Raw genomic sequence first — 17,354 nt, 5'->3', positions numbered from 1 at the left:
TGCAAGGATGTAAAAAAAAAAAAATAGCATGCAATAAAACGCACTGGAGTTTAATTTGCTACAGTTTGGATTTGTTTGCCCACATCTACAGCAGACTGAAAAAGGGGACGGGGCAAAGAAAATCAACACCTTAACACAAACATTTCAGTTTGGTGCACAACCACAGTTTTGCTTTATTTGCTTAACCCCAAAGACAATACAGAGAAATCAAACAAACTTTAAATGTTGTCCTTAAAGTTATGTTGCTTGTGTCCAATGGCTTTCGAGTGAGTGACATAACAGGAAAAATGAGTATTGTTGCCAATAGGTTTCAAGGATGAAATTAAAACAGTACCTTCAGGGTCACTTTAAATACACAAAATTAAAACTTTATAGAAAATAGTTTTTATTGTATTCTACTAAGAAAAAGATACTTTTGTCATTGTATGTACACTAGGTAAAAACTGCTGAAGAGTTGGTGTTAGTTTAATGTGATCTTTTTCTTTTCTTATGAAAAGTCATCATCTGAAGAATTTAAATTCAGGCCACAATCCAAGTCGTCCTCCTCTTCCTCATCCCCCATTTCATTCTCCTTTTTGCTAGCTGTACTGTCATTATCTGCAGCCTGTGGTTCTTTTACAATTCTGAAACAAAGGGGAAAAAAATGTCCTTAATTAAATTCAGGACAGTATATATATATATATATATATATATATATATATATATATATATATATGTGTGTGTGTTTCTGCAGCTGATTAATATGGTGGAATCATCATAGTCCGTATTCAAGGCTTAGAAAATAGTGTGTTTGCACTTAGCGCAAACCCAGCAAATACCACGTAAAAGTACAAATATTGGGGATTCTTGCGATGGCCGTATATTGCTCAGCCTGCTCCGCCATATAGTGTGACGGAATCCTCAATATTTAGGGTTCAGATGGGGGCTTTTAAATAGCATTTGCTCTGACGCCTTCTTTTGTTGTATATACACATTGGTCATTACAGCAGCACACTGGAGTCTGAAATTATATACTTTTCATATATCTTTTCGATATACTATCGGTTGTTTAGTTGTAGGACTTTTCCAGCTGCTGTGTGCCGGAGCTCAGCCGCCTCTGTGTGTGCATAGGGCCGTGTGTGTATAGCCGCCTCTGTGTGTGTCACTATAGGGTGAATGTCATTTCTAGGACCTGGAGAGCATAGGGAGACAGCGATTTGGTATCTTCTATTATACCTGAATTAGCATTAAAAGCAAAAGCGTATAAATGTAGTTTACCTAGGGTACTTTAGATGGATAGTGACAGTCAAATAGTTTATCAAGCACATGACCGCTTACAGGCTAATGTGCCATTGTGAGAGGAAGAGAACTAGGGCACATAAACCAAGCAGCGATATTGTACAAGCACAAGATGAGCTACACATAGAGCACTTTACCGACTAGACTTGTCACATTTTAAATTAGGTCTCAGTCATTCACTTACGGCACAACAATGTCTTCTTTTTTCCCACATTTAGCGCAAAGTTCCAGCTGAATGGCACAAGGCTTACATATTATATGATACGCATCTTTCACCGTCTTCTGTAAACATTTCACACTGTTAAAAATAAAAACGTACAAGAATATTTTACTTGACACACAGTAAGGCAGAAATGTACTGTGACAGATATGGTACAAAATAGTATACCACTTATGTGGTATGTCTAAGTGGAACAGCACTTTTTTTTAAAAAAATAAAAATCTTTGTTTCCATGGCAACAACTCATCAGTAAACTAATTTACCCAGTGCGCCCAACAAAAACAAAATTATTTGTGATTACACAGTTATTCCCGGGAAGGGCTCGGGCATTCAGTAGTACAAGGAATAATGTTTCCAATGCTGCATTTAATTAGAAAAGCATCATATGCCGCTGGGTTATTATACATATCCCAATGCTCATGAAACATATAAAGTCTATAAAGCTATCAGGCCAAAACGCTTGAAACATGTAACTAATCTTACAAACCACCACAAGGAGACCAGTCCCAGATAAGACTGTAGATTACTGGAAGGATAAACGGGGAAAGGATATTTTTCACCAAACGCATTTACTGGGAGAAGAAAAATAATTCCCAGTCAGACAGCCTGTACAGGATTTCCCACAGCAAACCCATACTAGATTTCGACAATACATATAGTTCTTCACACTTGCCCGACCAGTCCTGCACAAAAGTGCATTGTGCACTCAGGACAGTGTCTAATGTTACTTTTCCATATCAAGAAAACTTACACATACTGGAATTTATGAGCATTTTTTTTTTGTTTATTATTAAATGATGAAGGTATATTTAGAAAGTCTAATCATGTTCTTCCTAGAAGGCATCCTCCCAGTCTGACACTCTGACTAATGAAAATCTATGGAGACAGGATCTCAATGTACAAGGGACTTCAAAAGCAATGCCATAAACCGGCAGCTCAGTGTAGCAACGCCTCCCAAAATATCACATTTGCCTATAAAAGGCCGCCATCAGGTCTGCAGATAATGGAAGCTTCTAGGATCAAAACATGAACCCAAGTATTCCTTGATGCCCCTCCTTACAATTTCTTTCCACGGGACTTGCCCTTTAAAAGGAGCCTACAACATGGCATACGTGCTGCATATCTAGGCTTATCTGTAAAGCGATAAGAACTAGCATTGCATAAAAAACGCTCTTCCTCTTTTGTCGGATTAATAAGGCTTTCATTCGCAAATAACGATAAATGCATTTACTTACACATGCTTCCAATGACAAAATTTCACTTAGTTGTCATCTGTTTTTACATTTACATAAACATGTACGCGTCAACGTTCAGCTGGTGATGCCTGGGACAAAGCTCGGTTAACATTGTGTAGATGTATCGAGAAGCCAACCGTCATTTATAGAATTAAGAACAAGGACTTGATTTAGTTTAATAGCTCTATGCAAAACAATAAATGGTTTTAAAAATGGGGCTCTTAAGTAAGCACACCAGCGCAAATGTGTAAAACATACATGGATTAGGTTTGTCTACATAGAAAGACCATTGCATTATATTTAGCAATATACAAGACTGGACTAATTTATGTAGAAGTTAGAAGCCAGGAAGGGATATATTCAGATCGTACAAAAAAAAGGTGCACCTAGCAGATTTCTGCTGTTAAACAGCAATGACAACACATGTTAATATGTATATAGATTCGTTAATCAGCAATTTATCGGTTTCAGTGTAGGGGGTGTAGCGAACTATCATATACAGTATCTCACATCCCATATGCAGTCATATATGATGATATAGGTAATCTACCAGAGAAAGATCTGTAACAACTAGAAATTATCTATAAATAAAATTAGGTCCTTACTAAAGAAAACAAAAGTAATGTTTAAAATAAATCAGCTATGTTAAACTTGGGTAAGGAACTAGATTTTAGCACACTACCAGAAGTTTAGCTTTTTTCAGTGCATAAAATCAGCTGCAGAGGAGAACCATGCTCTACAAGAATAAAGCAAACAGTTCTTTAGATTGTAGGCTTTTAAGTCGTTTGTGAAGAAAGCTGGGGCGATTGGGCCATGCAGCTGCATGACCTACATGAGGATATGAGGCTACCTGATAGGCCAAAGAGCGTGCAATAGCACTGACTCAAGCTTTGAAGAAGAGGCGGCAGCCGTCCTCCCACACCAAAAAAACCTTCAGAGACCCAAAAAAAAAAAAAAAATAAAAAAAAAAGGGGGGGGCCATACAGCCCCACCTCATGGTTGGAATTATAAAAATGAATCTACCTCCTGCCAGCCATAGGTCCAAAGTGCAACTGATGCACTTTTACCAGCTCCATATCAGCGCTCCAGTGTACCACCTCACTGACAAAAAAACCCACCAAGATGGAGTATTATCAGGGGTCTCGGAAAGACACTTCAGGCCAATAATATGGACCGAGTGTTTCCCTCTCTCACAGGTGCTACACTTAACCTTGGCTAAAAAAAAAAAATAAAATAAAAAAAATTAAAAAAAAATAAAGAAAAATACTTTATACAACTATACATTAAATAGAAAACATGTGTAAGTTTATGGTCCTTCATGACTGGCTTGGACATCCATGCTGTAGGACTATTGCATGATCGGGCAGTCATACTCAAATGCAATGCCTTACAGAAGCATATAGCCATATCTCATGTATATCTCAGGAAAGAATAGGCTCCTTTGTACTGAAACAAATGATATTCTGTAGCCAATAAAACAAAGAAGAAAGCAGGCAGTGATTTGCATACAGAAGAAGAAAAACAAAACTGCATCCAAAGTATTTTTTTTTGCACAGATGAAAGACCTGATCCCTCCTCCCAAAACAAAGGGAGGAGGTTTAGGGTCTAAGAGTAATTTTGTTATTTTAAAACATACACAAAAATATCTGTTATGGCACACCATGAAAAGAAAAAAACAAAACAAAAAACGTATTTGCTCGATTATAAGACGACCCCCCTAAATGTGAATACTAATTTAGGAAAAAAAGAAAAAGTCTGAATGAGACTACCCTATAAGAAAAAAGTTTTACTAGTAAATATTAATTCACGTGTAAACTATTTTTTATATTTAATAAAAACTAAGATTGAGAAAACCGCATTATTTGTTATTTCCTTTTATTTGCCAACCTCTACCCAGTTATGCCTTATATCCCCTTATATGCCACTCTGGCCCCCAGAAATGCTTTCCCCTTACATGCCACTCTGCCTCCCTAATATTCCCTTTAACCCCCTATATGCCACTCTGCCTCCCTAATATTCCTTTTAACCCCCTATGTGCCACTCTGCCTCCCTAATATTCCTTTTAACCCACTATATGCTACTCTGCCTCCCTGATATTTATTTTAACCCTTATATGCCTCCAGAAAGCCCTTATACCCCCAATATGCCACTCTTACCCTCCCCCAACTTACCAGTGCATCCCTTGATTTCTCCCCGTGCTTCAGATTCCTTGATGCGTAGCGATGGCAGCCGGTTGATACGACGCCCCAGCAGTGCATCGCACAGACCTCCACCGGCTGCCGGAGAGGAGGATCCAGGTCCCCTGCAGCGCTGCAGGGGATCTGGATCTTTGTCTTGTAGTCAGACCTCTATTTGAGGTCTGATTAGAAGACTACCTCAACTATAAGAGTTATTTTTCAGAGCATTTGCTTATAAATCAAGCAAATACGGTATTTAGGAAAAAAAATTAGACCAATTCCTAAATGAAGCGTAATTTGTTTGGCTAAAAAGGCAGATATCGACGGAGCAAGTGTGGCTTTATAGAGGCTTGAACATTTGGCATGTGTGTGATTTTAATCTACATTTGTTACGTTTTTGCATATTAAAACAAGAAATGTGCGTATTTAAAATAATCTTTTGTGTTTTGTGTGGACACGTTTGCATGAATCATTTGTATGATTCCTCCCACTGAATAAGCTTGCATGGCACTCGAAACAGCAAATTCTGCTGATCAACCTAGCTTCTAAATAAAAGGAGGCCGAAATGTCTGTAGCTATACAATATTGATGAAGTCTGTCTCAGAGAGGTTAATTTTTCAGCTTGTGGCAAACAAAAAAGTAACAATAGCAATGACTCATTGTATTGCCATGGATTTAGAACGATTGTTTCAATTCAAAGGCAAGTTACACCCTCACAATACACAGTTAATCAAATACGTTTCACAGAACATACCCAACATGGAGCACCACCCGTCTTTAGGGATATTGCGGTTTAATTCAAGTGTAAGCTCTTTTCTCAGGACATGTTCTGTGTATTTATTAAAGTGGTGTCATACAGAATAGTGCGGTAAATAACAGCTTAGCATACTAAAGATTGGGCATCTTGGATCTGCAATCAAGACAATATATCTGCAGACTCATTTCCAAGAAGCATCTACCTCAATGGGATATTCTAGTTCTAGAGTGCTCTAGGTAAGTGGCAAAAAGGTTCGATGGCATCATCATGAAACGCATAAGTGGTGTGTTTTCCAGACACTTAGGATGCCTTACTTTAGCGTCAACTGTGCGAAGTGTGACTGCACAGCGGTATATGATTTTTGAAACACAAATGTGCTTCTGAAAGAGTTATAAATGATTATCTCATCTATTACTGAACTAGCAGCTGTGGGTCAAATGCAGTTACCGCAACTATATTCATTGCCTCTGGGGTCAAAAGACTAGTATCGCAAGATATTTCTGAGTCAGATTCTCTTATCTTCATAACCTGCATATCATCAATAACTCTGCCCACGCATCAGGACGTCGATCAGACGTGCACAATGAAGATTAGACGCAGCTAAGACGACCACGTGTTCCAGTTGCCTCTTTACCCCGTTAATTGTCTTTTAACCCCTCAATGACCAATGATGTGCCAGGCAAGTCAGGTAACGACTGGATATATGATGATGCATTTCTCAAACTTTAGCCAAATAAAAGAAAACAAACATACATATAATATGAAAAAAGTATGACTATAATATCACATGTATGTTACATTACATAATCACACAGTCACAACAGTCAAAGCAGCTTCAAACCCCAACATTTTTCGCAATTGAACCAAAAATGCGCACCTTGTGATTTCAGACACCCCTTTTACCATTTTAAGTTCAAGGAATAGGGGATTTTTTGCTCTCAAATTCTCACCCTGAAACATGTGCACAGGTCAACCAAGAACCAGAAGAAAAGAATCTTCGGGGATCTAGTTCCATCATGGCTCCAAGATGCCAAAAAACAAAGTGCAAAGTGTCCATAGCGAGCAGAAATACAATGATATGAGATTATATATATATATATATATATATATATATATATATATATATATATATATATATATATATATACATACACACACACACACACACACACACACACACCATGTATACAGTGTATATTATATTCAATACGTAGTAGTGAAAAAAAAGTGACAAAGTCTTCCAGTAAAAGGAAATACTGATAAAAAAGAAAAACTTCAAGCGTTTCCAATGTGCTTTTGGAATTTTTGGCACAAGGTATGTTATTCAGTTGCATACGTCTGCTACATTATACATAAATTGCACGAGTGAGCATTCCACCTACATAAAGCAGTTTCAACCTTGCTAGAACTGCTCAGTGCAGAACTGAACAGCTCTACAAATGTATGCTAACAATGTCTTGTAGTGGACTGTTCTTGAAGTTTCATATGTTTTATACTCCTGCTTGATACTCCTACATAATACAAATATATTATAAAACAATCTGGATGATGTTTAAACAAGGATTCTAGTGGTAAAAACTGCACATTCACCATGGCAACCAATCATATCTCAATTGACTTCTCCAGTTTTCAGAAGTGTGCACCAGTATGGGGCACAAATAGATGTGTTCAGTGGGAGGAAAGCAGTGTTTGCAAATGACAAATTCCATAAGACTTGCCAAATGCTTCTGGGAGATGTCTCGAATCTCAGATAAACGTGTTATTGTCTTCCTGATCGTTAATCAGATGACATAGGACATTTACCCCCCAAAGGCATACAACAGGAAGCTTGGTGACTATACATTAACATTACTCGTCAGTGCAAGCAGTGCCTGTTACAAGAAATAGCACTTACCATTTCTTAGGCTGTGTGAGAGGCTTGTACTTGCTGAATTTTACTCGCCATTCTAGCACATCTTTGCAATGCTGACAAACGCCATCATGTGACTTGGAGTTTAACATCTAAAATGGGTAAATACATGTACAATTAATAAAACACGCAATGCATAATTTCAGCCTTATGAAATGAACATTAAAAATCCAACAAAAAATCCCAAATGTCTGTCCTAAAGACACAATTGACACACGCAGAAACATTAATAAATTGATCTATATAAAGCATTATGACCCTAATTAGGTTGGGAGACGTCCTCCATCCAGCCAATATAAATACAGTGCCTGGCAAAAGTATTCACCCCCTTGGCATTTTTTCCTATTTTGTTGGAAAATACCACACTGAAGAATATCTAACAACAGAGACAGTCACACATCATGCTGTGAATGGTTTTCACATTTTTAGGCAATAACCATTTACCCCCCCCAAAAGAAAGTCTCCAGATGCCAAATCCTTTTGGACCAGTGTATTAAAATAAGAATCTCCAGGACTCATGTGCCACTTAATGCTATTGATCACACAAAAACAAAAAAATGCAAAGGATTAAGACACATAGGCAAGCTCAAAATGCCATTTCCAAGCAGACATTTATTGCTCCAAGCCTCTGCACTCTCACTCCCAGCTTTAGCCATCAAATCTGTGAAGACATAACCAAGTCTGAAAGTGTCCACTGTGAGAGGTTGGTCTTCAGTTGATATGGAAGAGAACCGTAAAGACTCTGAAACCATGAGGTCTTTGGATGGAATAACAGGAAAACCTTGAGAAAGTTATCCCTCCACCCTGGAGCAGTCTATCTGGGGAGAAAGTTGACCAGAGAGTTCTCTGCCAAGAAGTCCAGGAGTCCGACTGCTGTCCAAGTCAGAACCCTTTGAGCAACTTGAAGTGAATGACAAGTCTTGCATCTAGGATAAGTCCCAGGAAACAAATCCTTGAGGATGGTACAAGATGGGACTTCCTACACCTTATGATCCATCCTCAATCTTGCAGTATAGAGACTTAAGTTCAGACGATGTTGAATCATAGTTTCTTATTTTCTTTTAAAAAGCCAGTCATTCAAATATGGAATGAAGCAGATCCCTTCTTTCCCCAGACGAAGCCATGATCTTGGTGAAAACTCATGGGGGAGAGGCTAGGCCGAAGGGGAAAGCCAGAAACCGATCTATGCCAGCGCAAATGGAAGAGTAACGCGAAGAAAAAAAAACGGAAATTTTTTACTCACCGTAAATTCCTTTTTCCTTAGTCCAGTGGCAGTACAAGTGGGTAGTAATCTTCCTCGGGACAAGTAGAATCTAAAGTGAATAAATAGTTAAAATGTACGCAGCCCCTCCTCCTTACCCATAAAAACCGGCACCTCTCCAAAGATGGCAGTTAGTAACAAGAAACACAGAAATGGATGCAAAAAATAAAGTTTATTATCAAGGAAGGGAGGGAAATCCGTACTGCCACTGGACTAAGGAAAAAGGAATTTACGGTGAGTAAAAAATTTCCGTTTTTCCTGTCATCCAGTGGCAGTACAAGTGGGATGTAACAAGATCCCGGAGAAGGGGGGGAAAAATGCCTAGGAGACAACAGCTCGAAGCACCTTGCGCCCGAAATCCGCCGCAGAGGAGGAAAAGACGTCTAGCCGGTAATGTTGTATAAATGTATTAAACGAGGACCAGGAAGCCGCCTTGCAGATCTCTTCAGGAGAAGCCGAAGCCTTTTCAGCCCAAGAAGCAGACATGGCTCTAGTGGAGTGAGCCTTGACGGGACATCTAAGCAACTCGCCATTGGCCTGGTAGGCCATACGAATGGTGTCAACAAGCCATCGGGAAATGGTAGCCTTTGAAGCCGCCTTACCAGCCGAATGACCAAAATAATTGACAAAAAGGTGGTCGGTGGTACGGAAGGATGAAGTACGCTTGAGATATATGTCCAAAGCCCTTTTAACATCCAAGGAATGCCATTTACATTCGTCCGGGGAGGAAGGAGACGGAAAAAACGAGGGAAGAACCAATGGTTGATTGATACTCGCCCTGGAGATGACTTTCGGAAGAAACGAGGGTTTTAAATGCAACACAACCTTGTCCTGATGGAAAACAGTGAAATCCGCAGAAGACGAGAGGGCTTGAAGTTCCCCCACTCTCTTGGCTGAAGTAATTGCCACCAAAAAAATCGTCTTGAGGGACAGGATCTTCAATGAAACTTCCTCCAATGGTTCGAAAGGAGCCGAACAAAGAGCCTGCAGGACGAGAGTAAGATCCCAGGTAGGAAAAGGAGACCTTGACGGGGGACGCCGAATAGTTGCGGCTTTAAAGAAACGTCTCACCAGAAGGTGAGAGGCCAAGTCTGAAAGAAAAAAATGGTTAAGTGCCGAGACCTGACCCTTTAAGGTAGAAACGCTGAGACCTGAATCCAAACCATCTTGCAAGAACTGCAGAATAGAGCTGACATTCTGAGGGAAGACCGCCAAACCTCGAGCAGAGCACCACAGAAGAAATTTTTTCCAAATACGAAAATAGACCCTGGATGTAGAGCGTCTTACAGAATTCAACAGAAGATCAGAAAGGTCACCGTCAACACCTTGGTTCCGCAGAATCATCCTTGCAAAAGCCAGGCCGTCAACCGAAACATCCGAAGGAGGTCTGGAGGAAGCTCCCTGTCGTCCATCAAAGGCTCCGACGTCGGAAGTTCCCAGGATGCCAAGGTAAGTTGTCTGAGAAGGGCAAACCAACTTCGACTTGGCCAGCAAGGAATGATGGCCAAGACCCTGGCCCTGTCTGAGCAAATCTTTTGGAGAATTCTCGGGATCAAGGCCACCGGAGGAAATATGTAGGCCAAATGGAAATTCCATTGAATTGAAAGACCGTCCAGAACCTGAGGATAATCCAGCCTGTTGAGGGATGCAAAAACCGGCACTTTCCTGTTTTTTCTGGTAGCCATCAAGTCTATCTCTGGAAGGCCGAATCTTGCTACCAAGATGGAGAAGGTATGAGCGGTCAGGGACCATTCCGCCTGAGACCACTTTGCCCGGCTGAGGTCGTCTGCAAGAAGATTGTAGCAGCCTCTGATGTGGGTTGCCGAGATGTCCTGCAGATGTTGTTGGGACCACTTCATTAAAACGGAGCACAGAACCTGAAGCTTTTGCGATCGCGTCCCTCCTTGCTTGTTTATGTAAGCCACTGTCGTAGCGTTGTCCGACTGGATTCTTACAAAACGACCCTCCACATGGGGCCTGAAAGCCATGAGGGCCAGAAGGACCGCCTTTAATTCCCTGTAATTTGAAGACTGATGAGAATCTTCCGGAGACCAAAGTCCCTGTCTGAAGAGGCAACCTAAATGCGCCCCCCAGCCGATTCTGGAGGCATCTGTGGTTAGAGTTATCCAATGTCGGGGTTGGAATGAGACACCCCCGGAAAGATGGGTTGATTTCTTCCACCAGTTCAGCTGAGATAGAACTTGGCGTGATATTGTGAAGATTGCGTCTAAGTCTTCTTCCCTTCTTGACCAGTTGGAAAGGATCTGCCACTGTAAGGGACGCAGCTGAGACTTTGCCCAATGGACCGCAGGGATGGACGCTGTAAGAACACCCAGGACACTCATAGCCCTTCTGACAGAGCCGGTAGGATTCCTTTGAAGAAAGGAAATTTCCTGTCGTATCTTCCTGATCTTTGATTGCGGGAGGAAGATGCACTGGGAAACTGAGTCCACCATCAACCCCAGGAACTGGATCCTGGTGGAGGGAAGGAGATTGGATTTCTCCTTGTTGATGATCCAGCCATGTTGTTCTAGAAAATGAACCGTGGTGTCCAAGTCTGCCAGAAGTTTTTGTGTAGAGTTGGCCTTGATGAGCCAGTCGTCCAAGTATGGCACGAGAGCGACACCCCGGAGCCTTAGGCTTGCTGTCAAAGGGCACAGGATCTTGGTAAAAACTCTTGGAGCCGACGAAAGACCGAATGGGAGGGCTGTGAATTGAAAGTGATAAAGTCTCTTGTTTACTCGAACCGAGAACCTGAGGAACTTTTTGGACGCTTCGGCCATAGGCACATGAAGATAGGCGTCTTTTAAATCCAGTGTAACCATGAAGTCTCCTCTTTGAAGAATCTGAGTGACCGATTTGATGTTCTCCATACGGAAGTGTTGATAGCGTATACAACTGTTGACCCTCTTTAGATCCAAAACTGGACGGAAGGAACCGTCCGGCTTTGGAACCAGAAAGAGACGAGAGTAGACACCCTGGAATCTGTGACGAACTGGGACCTTCTCTATGACTCCCTTCCGTAGCAGCGTAAGGCATGCTGAAAACAGGGCTACATTCTTGCTTCTCGCAGGATAGGAGGAGATGAGAAAACGGCTCAAAGGAGGTCGAAAAAACTTGATTTTGTATCCCTCCGCAATGATCTTCCGAATCCAAAAATTTTGAGTGGTCTGCTCCCAGGCGTCTCTGAACCATAGCAATCTTCCTCCCACTCTGTCAGAACTTCCTCTTTTCTTGCTTACCAGGACGTTCTTGGAATTTCCTATCTCCGTAGGGACGACGAAAATTCTGAGAGCGGGAAGACTGGAACGGTCTGGCATTCCGATAAGGGTATTTACGATTCCATTTGGGCCTTCTATCTTGAGGGAGAGCTCGTTTGGTATCCGACATCTGTCTGATCAGGTCTTCTAGCGGAGCTCCAAACAGCTTCTTCCTCTCAAAAGGTAAATCACATAAAGAGGCCTTGGATGCTGAATCCGCTGTCCAGGATCGTAACCACAGGGCTCTTCGTGCCACTGAGGACAATCCCATAGTTCTGGCCGATAATTTAAGAGATTCTTGTGATGAATCCAACAAAAAACTATTGGAAAGCTTCAACCTATTAAGGAGTCTGGAAATCTCAGAATCTGAGTCATCGGAGAGACATTCTCCCAAGGCGTGAATCCAAATATTCTGGGCTCTAGCCACCGCCGCGCTGGCCATCGTAGCCTTGCACTGCGAACCAGCAGCCTGAAATATGCGCCTGCACGAAGTTTCTGCCCTTCTATCCATGGGGTCTTTAAGACCTGACACCCCTCCGATTGGAATGGTCGTCTTTTTGGAAAGTTGTGCAATTTGGAAGTCCACTTTAGGGGGATCATCCCACGTGTCTTCCCCTTGCAGTTTAAACAGTTGTCTGAACTGTTTAGAAATAAAGGCTCTTTTACCCGGGTGCTTCCATTCTCTTTCCATAAGCTCTGTAAATTTCGGAAGAACCGGAAAACCTTTAACCTTCTCTGAATCTTCCTCTAGCAACAGACGTGAAACCTCCTTAAAAAACTTACGAAGCTCCTGAGGAGGGAAAAAAACCTCATCTTCTGAACTATCACTTGAAGTAGAAAGAGATGAGTGAGAGATTTCACCGGAGGAAAGGTCTGATCTAGATGATGATCTGGACCTCTTGCGCTTATGCGAACTTTCCTTCCTTTTTTCCTGGGAATGAGCAGCAGAAAGTTGAAAAGCTTCAAAGGTCTGGGCCAAGTTCTCCTGGAACCAACCCAGGAAGGAATGCAAATCTTTTTGCTTTTCAGTAGCAAGTTGTTCCGCTGAGCATGAATTACACAATTTCTTACGACAACCATCCGGGAGAGGAGTAGCACACTCTGAACAAGCCATATGCTTGGATTTAGAAGTAGCTTTCCTGGGAGCTGGTGGCCTTTTATCTTTCTCCGGAATGTCGGTAGGAACCGGGCTAGACATCTGATAAGAGAAAACAGAGGTTAAAAAAAAATATATATATTTTTTTTTTTTTTTTTTTTTCATATATCCGAGGGCAGAGAAAGTATAGAGCCAAGATAAAAAAATCTTACCCTAAACTCCTCTGAACCGTGTGGGGGGGCTGGTGACACGGTAATCCTGTACTGGCAATGCCCCTGCAGTCAGACAGGAAAAAGCGCTTTTTATAGCATTCAAAAATGCCGCCCTCCGGAAGATCCGATTCGCGCATGCTCAGTAGCGCGATCGGATCTTCAGTGGAACGCAACGACACCCGGGCGTGCGTTCCACAGTAATGCGCATGCTCCCGCATCCAAATACAAAAGGATGCATCACAGTCATCTTCCGTAACGCGAACCGCTACGGAAGGAAAAGCCTCTCTCTGCTCACCACCCGGGGAGCAATCGGAGGAAGAGGGACCCCCAGGCAGCAACCCGTGCGCCTCACCAGCAAGTCCGTCCGGAACAGAAGATTCTACCGTCCGTCCCTGAAAGGGACAAGAAAAAAACTGCCATCTTTGGAGAGGTGCCGGTTTTTATGGGTAAGGAGGAGGGGCTGCGTACATTTTAACTATTTATTCACTTTAGATTCTACTTGTCCCGAGGAAGATTACTACCCACTTGTACTGCCACTGGATGACAGGAAAAAAAATGTTGTGCCGGGAACATAAAAGTAAAAAGATTGGAATTAGAAAGAAAGCATCCTTGAGATTGATGGAAGCCCTCTTTACAGTTAGCAGAAAGGTCAGAAGCACTGGTACCTATTCTGAGAGATTCAACTGATGCAACAACTAAGTAATCCACTGCTAGTCTGGTAGCAGTCACATTCTTTAAAATCTTGTTTCTTGGTGCCCTGAATGCTAGCTCTTCTTTAACCTGGTTAAGACCAACGTTTTACTGACCTTTTAGCAGCTCCTTTGGCCTTATCTATGGGATTGGAAAACCGAGAGCCATCTTCAAAGGGTAAGGTAGTCTTTCTAGTAACCTTAGCTACTGCAGCAGCTACCTTAGGCACTTCCCAAAGCTTGGATTGCTTAGCTTCCACGGGAAAAATAATTATGGTATGCCTGGAGAGGGTACTTTCAGGTTGAGCCCATTCCTCCATATTGATATTCTCCAAGGACTTGTGAACATGAGATTCTTAATTATCTTTTCCTGCAAAGGGGTAGTTCCTTTACTGTACACCTTGAGAGTCTACTCAATATTTAAGACTGACAACAGCAGTAATTAGCCTGGGAATAAGTAGGAATCCTTAATTTGGCCTTCTTCCTAAGAAGACAATGGAAATCGTCTCTGACACAGACCTAGAAAAAAAAATCAAGGTCTGATCTATTTTATTTATTCCCCTCCTTCATTGCTTTGACAGCTGAAATAAGTTGACCAACTTACTCGAACTTAAAGGGGTTAACAGTAGGGGATCCAGATGGGAGCTCAGAAGAATACCGTGGAAAAGTTTGAAGGCAATTAGTAATTCTGTCTGCATCCATTTCATAAAATCCATCACCGACTCTTCCTTTGCTCTGGTGCAGGCTGATATAATTGGGATGACTTTCTATGCACTGCTTATGTATTTCTATGAGAGGTACAAAAATGCATTGCAGCAATCAGGGCTGCCTTTAGCAGATTAAAAGAAACAGGTATGGTGCATATTTTACAGGCATTTATGAGCAGCAAAGGCTTCACACTTTTTTCTCTCTTTATTAAAGCAGTACATAAAATTAAAGAACAAACTACTTTGAAGTTTGCTGAAGTGGCATCGGAGGCCTAATTAAACAGACATTTGAAATGCAAAAGACAATATTAAATCATCAAAGCAATTATGGGTTTCCAGGTGAATAGATTGGTCATGGCGAAGTAGGTGAGCTGCATTACAATGCCAACAGAAAACGGGACGTGGTGGCAGATTTTAATCCCTTCATGAAAAAGCCATTTTTACACAGCATTAAAACAGCCTTTTCAATACTTCTGCTATATCCCAGTTTAACCTTATTTTTTCTCTCTATCTCATTAAGTGTACTCACACATATATGATATATATATATAATTATAAGCAGTAAAATTGTAAAGTTTCACATAGCTAGCGCAAATGAGAAATACCGTATTTGCTCGAATATAAGACGAGGTTTGAAAAATACCCCTCGTCTTATCATCGGGGTCGTCTTATAATCAGACCTCAGATAGAGGTCTGACTATGAGACTAAGATCCAGATCCCCCGCAGCGCTGCTGGGGACCTGGATCCACCGGTCTGGTAACCCCCCAAACTTACCGGTGCTTCTGACTTCCCGGTCTATTGTCCGGGCAGTGGGTAGACGTCTACGCAATTTGCGTAGGCAACTTCCGCTGCAGCCAGAAGGAGGTGCGGTTAGCAGCGGGGGTTGTCTGCGTCCATTCTCCGACTGTCAGACAGGAGAGTCCCCCGCACTCGATTTCATAATCGATTTTATCGATTTGTTGTTGCAGCCCTAGGAAAATCTATATAAATTAGGCATTTCTGAAATCAGGACACCTGAATTGATAAACTTGGAGCGGATTTCCCATCACTTTACCTAATTTTGTGAAGATTCAGAGGGGAAAATTTACAAAAAATTAGGAGTTTTTTTCTAATAACAGTTTTCGTTAGTTTTTACTAAATTTCTCATTCTAAATTTTCAGCTGATCATCCAACTATGGTATCAAAAGAAAGCTCTATCCTTGAAAAGAAAAAAAAATAGTTTACATGGGCACACTATTCACAGGAAAAGAGAATAATCGCTGAACCGACATAGCGCAAAAATTGCAAAATTGCTCTGGAACTTGAGGTACCAAAATCCCCTGGGATTGAAGGGGTTAAAGTACTCTCAGATTACAATCATATTTGTCATTTTCGAACAGAGTAATGTTTTAGTGATTATGGAGTGCTTTCTTGCCACTGATTGGCTAACTCAAGCAGCCAATCGTTGACAAAAACCGTCAACCATGAAGGTGAAAAGCACTTGTAGTATTTTACCTTGTTTATTGTGATCCTCAAAACTTTTTATTTGAGTGCTATTTGTTCTAGCTTACTTTTATATTATTCTATATTACGGTCTAGTAGACCATTGACTTAGTTTGCCCCAATAACTATTATGATTATTTTTATTTATTTATTTATTTTTTTAAAAGAGGTCTTTCACTTTATTATCTCGTTCATAAACAGCTCCTTCTCAGTCACCCATTCCACTTCCTACTTCTTTTATTTTCTCCCTCTTTATATTTTTGTTCTATCGTGACCTACTAATATTATATCGGACTATAGAATCTAAATTAATAAATGCCACGGGATTATGTCTTAGAGCCAGTATTTGGGTTATACGCTTTTAAAAAGTTCTATCCCACGCTATGGTAACGAACTATGTCACTGGCATGGGATTTCAGAGACCATAAATCCCATTGTAAAGAGCGCCGTGAAATACAACTTTTATTACCATTATCTTTTACTTATATAACTTATAATTTATGCACCGCTTCGAATGGTAAAGCAAACTACAAACCGTTACATTAGGTAAAGATGGCATAATGCTATATAAATCAATACATAATAATACAGCAATGTATTACTCAGCAGCCCCTTCTAGCGCCCCAAAGGCTAGGCGACCAGATCCCTGCCTACCCCCTTTCATAGAAATTCATTCATTTACGTACCTCGGCTAAATATCGGTATTCATCATATTGCCAGACGGCCGTGGCCAAAATACTGTAAACCAACGATTGCTGTTTACAGTATACATGTCTTTCCCTGAATGCCCCCGGTCGTAGACAGTCCGATTCAAGACCATTGCTAACGAAGCCAATATCATGCTTCCGTTATTACGTTCTCCACATGTACCGTACCGTTACCTTCTTACCTTAGTCCGCGAACTACAATCATGTTTATCGTTTTTGAAGACAATCGCGTTTCGGTGTTTTTGGGGCCTCGATCGGTGCACGTTTCCTCTCTGGGAACTCATTTTGAAGGGCCTGATCCTCGCCGGCACCCGTAACAGAACCACGCCCCGAATAAACTTTAGTAAAATATTGTGACCACTG

At 41.2% G+C, this 17,354-nt stretch overlaps 1 protein-coding gene across 1 annotated transcript; it reads right to left on the bottom strand.

Annotated features, from left to right (window-relative positions):
* Positions 1-142: 142 nt before the first annotated feature.
* On the bottom strand, positions 143-17,309 carry C1H9orf85 (chromosome 1 C9orf85 homolog). The gene is made up of 4 exons (XM_053466663.1): positions 17,174-17,309; positions 7,562-7,668; positions 1,463-1,576; positions 143-623 (listed from the first exon to the last, which is right to left on the bottom strand). Exons 1-4 carry the CDS (start codon positions 17,273-17,275, stop codon positions 488-490), a joined length of 459 nt encoding a protein of 152 aa, XP_053322638.1. The 5' UTR covers positions 17,276-17,309; the 3' UTR covers positions 143-487.
* Between the last annotated feature and the right edge of the window lie 45 nt (positions 17,310-17,354).

This window comes from Spea bombifrons, chromosome 1 (assembly GCF_027358695.1).
Source record: "Spea bombifrons isolate aSpeBom1 chromosome 1, aSpeBom1.2.pri, whole genome shotgun sequence".
NCBI lineage: Eukaryota > Metazoa > Chordata > Amphibia > Anura > Pelobatidae > Spea > Spea bombifrons.
Note: the sequence above shows the minus strand (reverse complement) of the source record. Positions and strands in the feature narration are given on the sequence as shown.

Bases quoted from the DNA above. Each gene is read 5' to 3' on its own strand.
- C1H9orf85 (XM_053466663.1), bottom strand. From the start codon at position 17,275: ATGAGTTCCCAGAGAGGAAACGTGCACCGATCGAGGCCCCAAAAACAC. The intron at 7,669-17,173 runs GTAAGAAGGTAA...TACCCATTTTAG, and splicing joins ATTGTAGTTCGCGGACTAAG to ATGTTAAACTCCAAGTCACA. The intron at 1,577-7,561 runs GTAAGTGCTATT...TATTTTTAACAG, and splicing joins CTCACACAGCCTAAGAAATG to TGTGAAATGTTTACAGAAGA.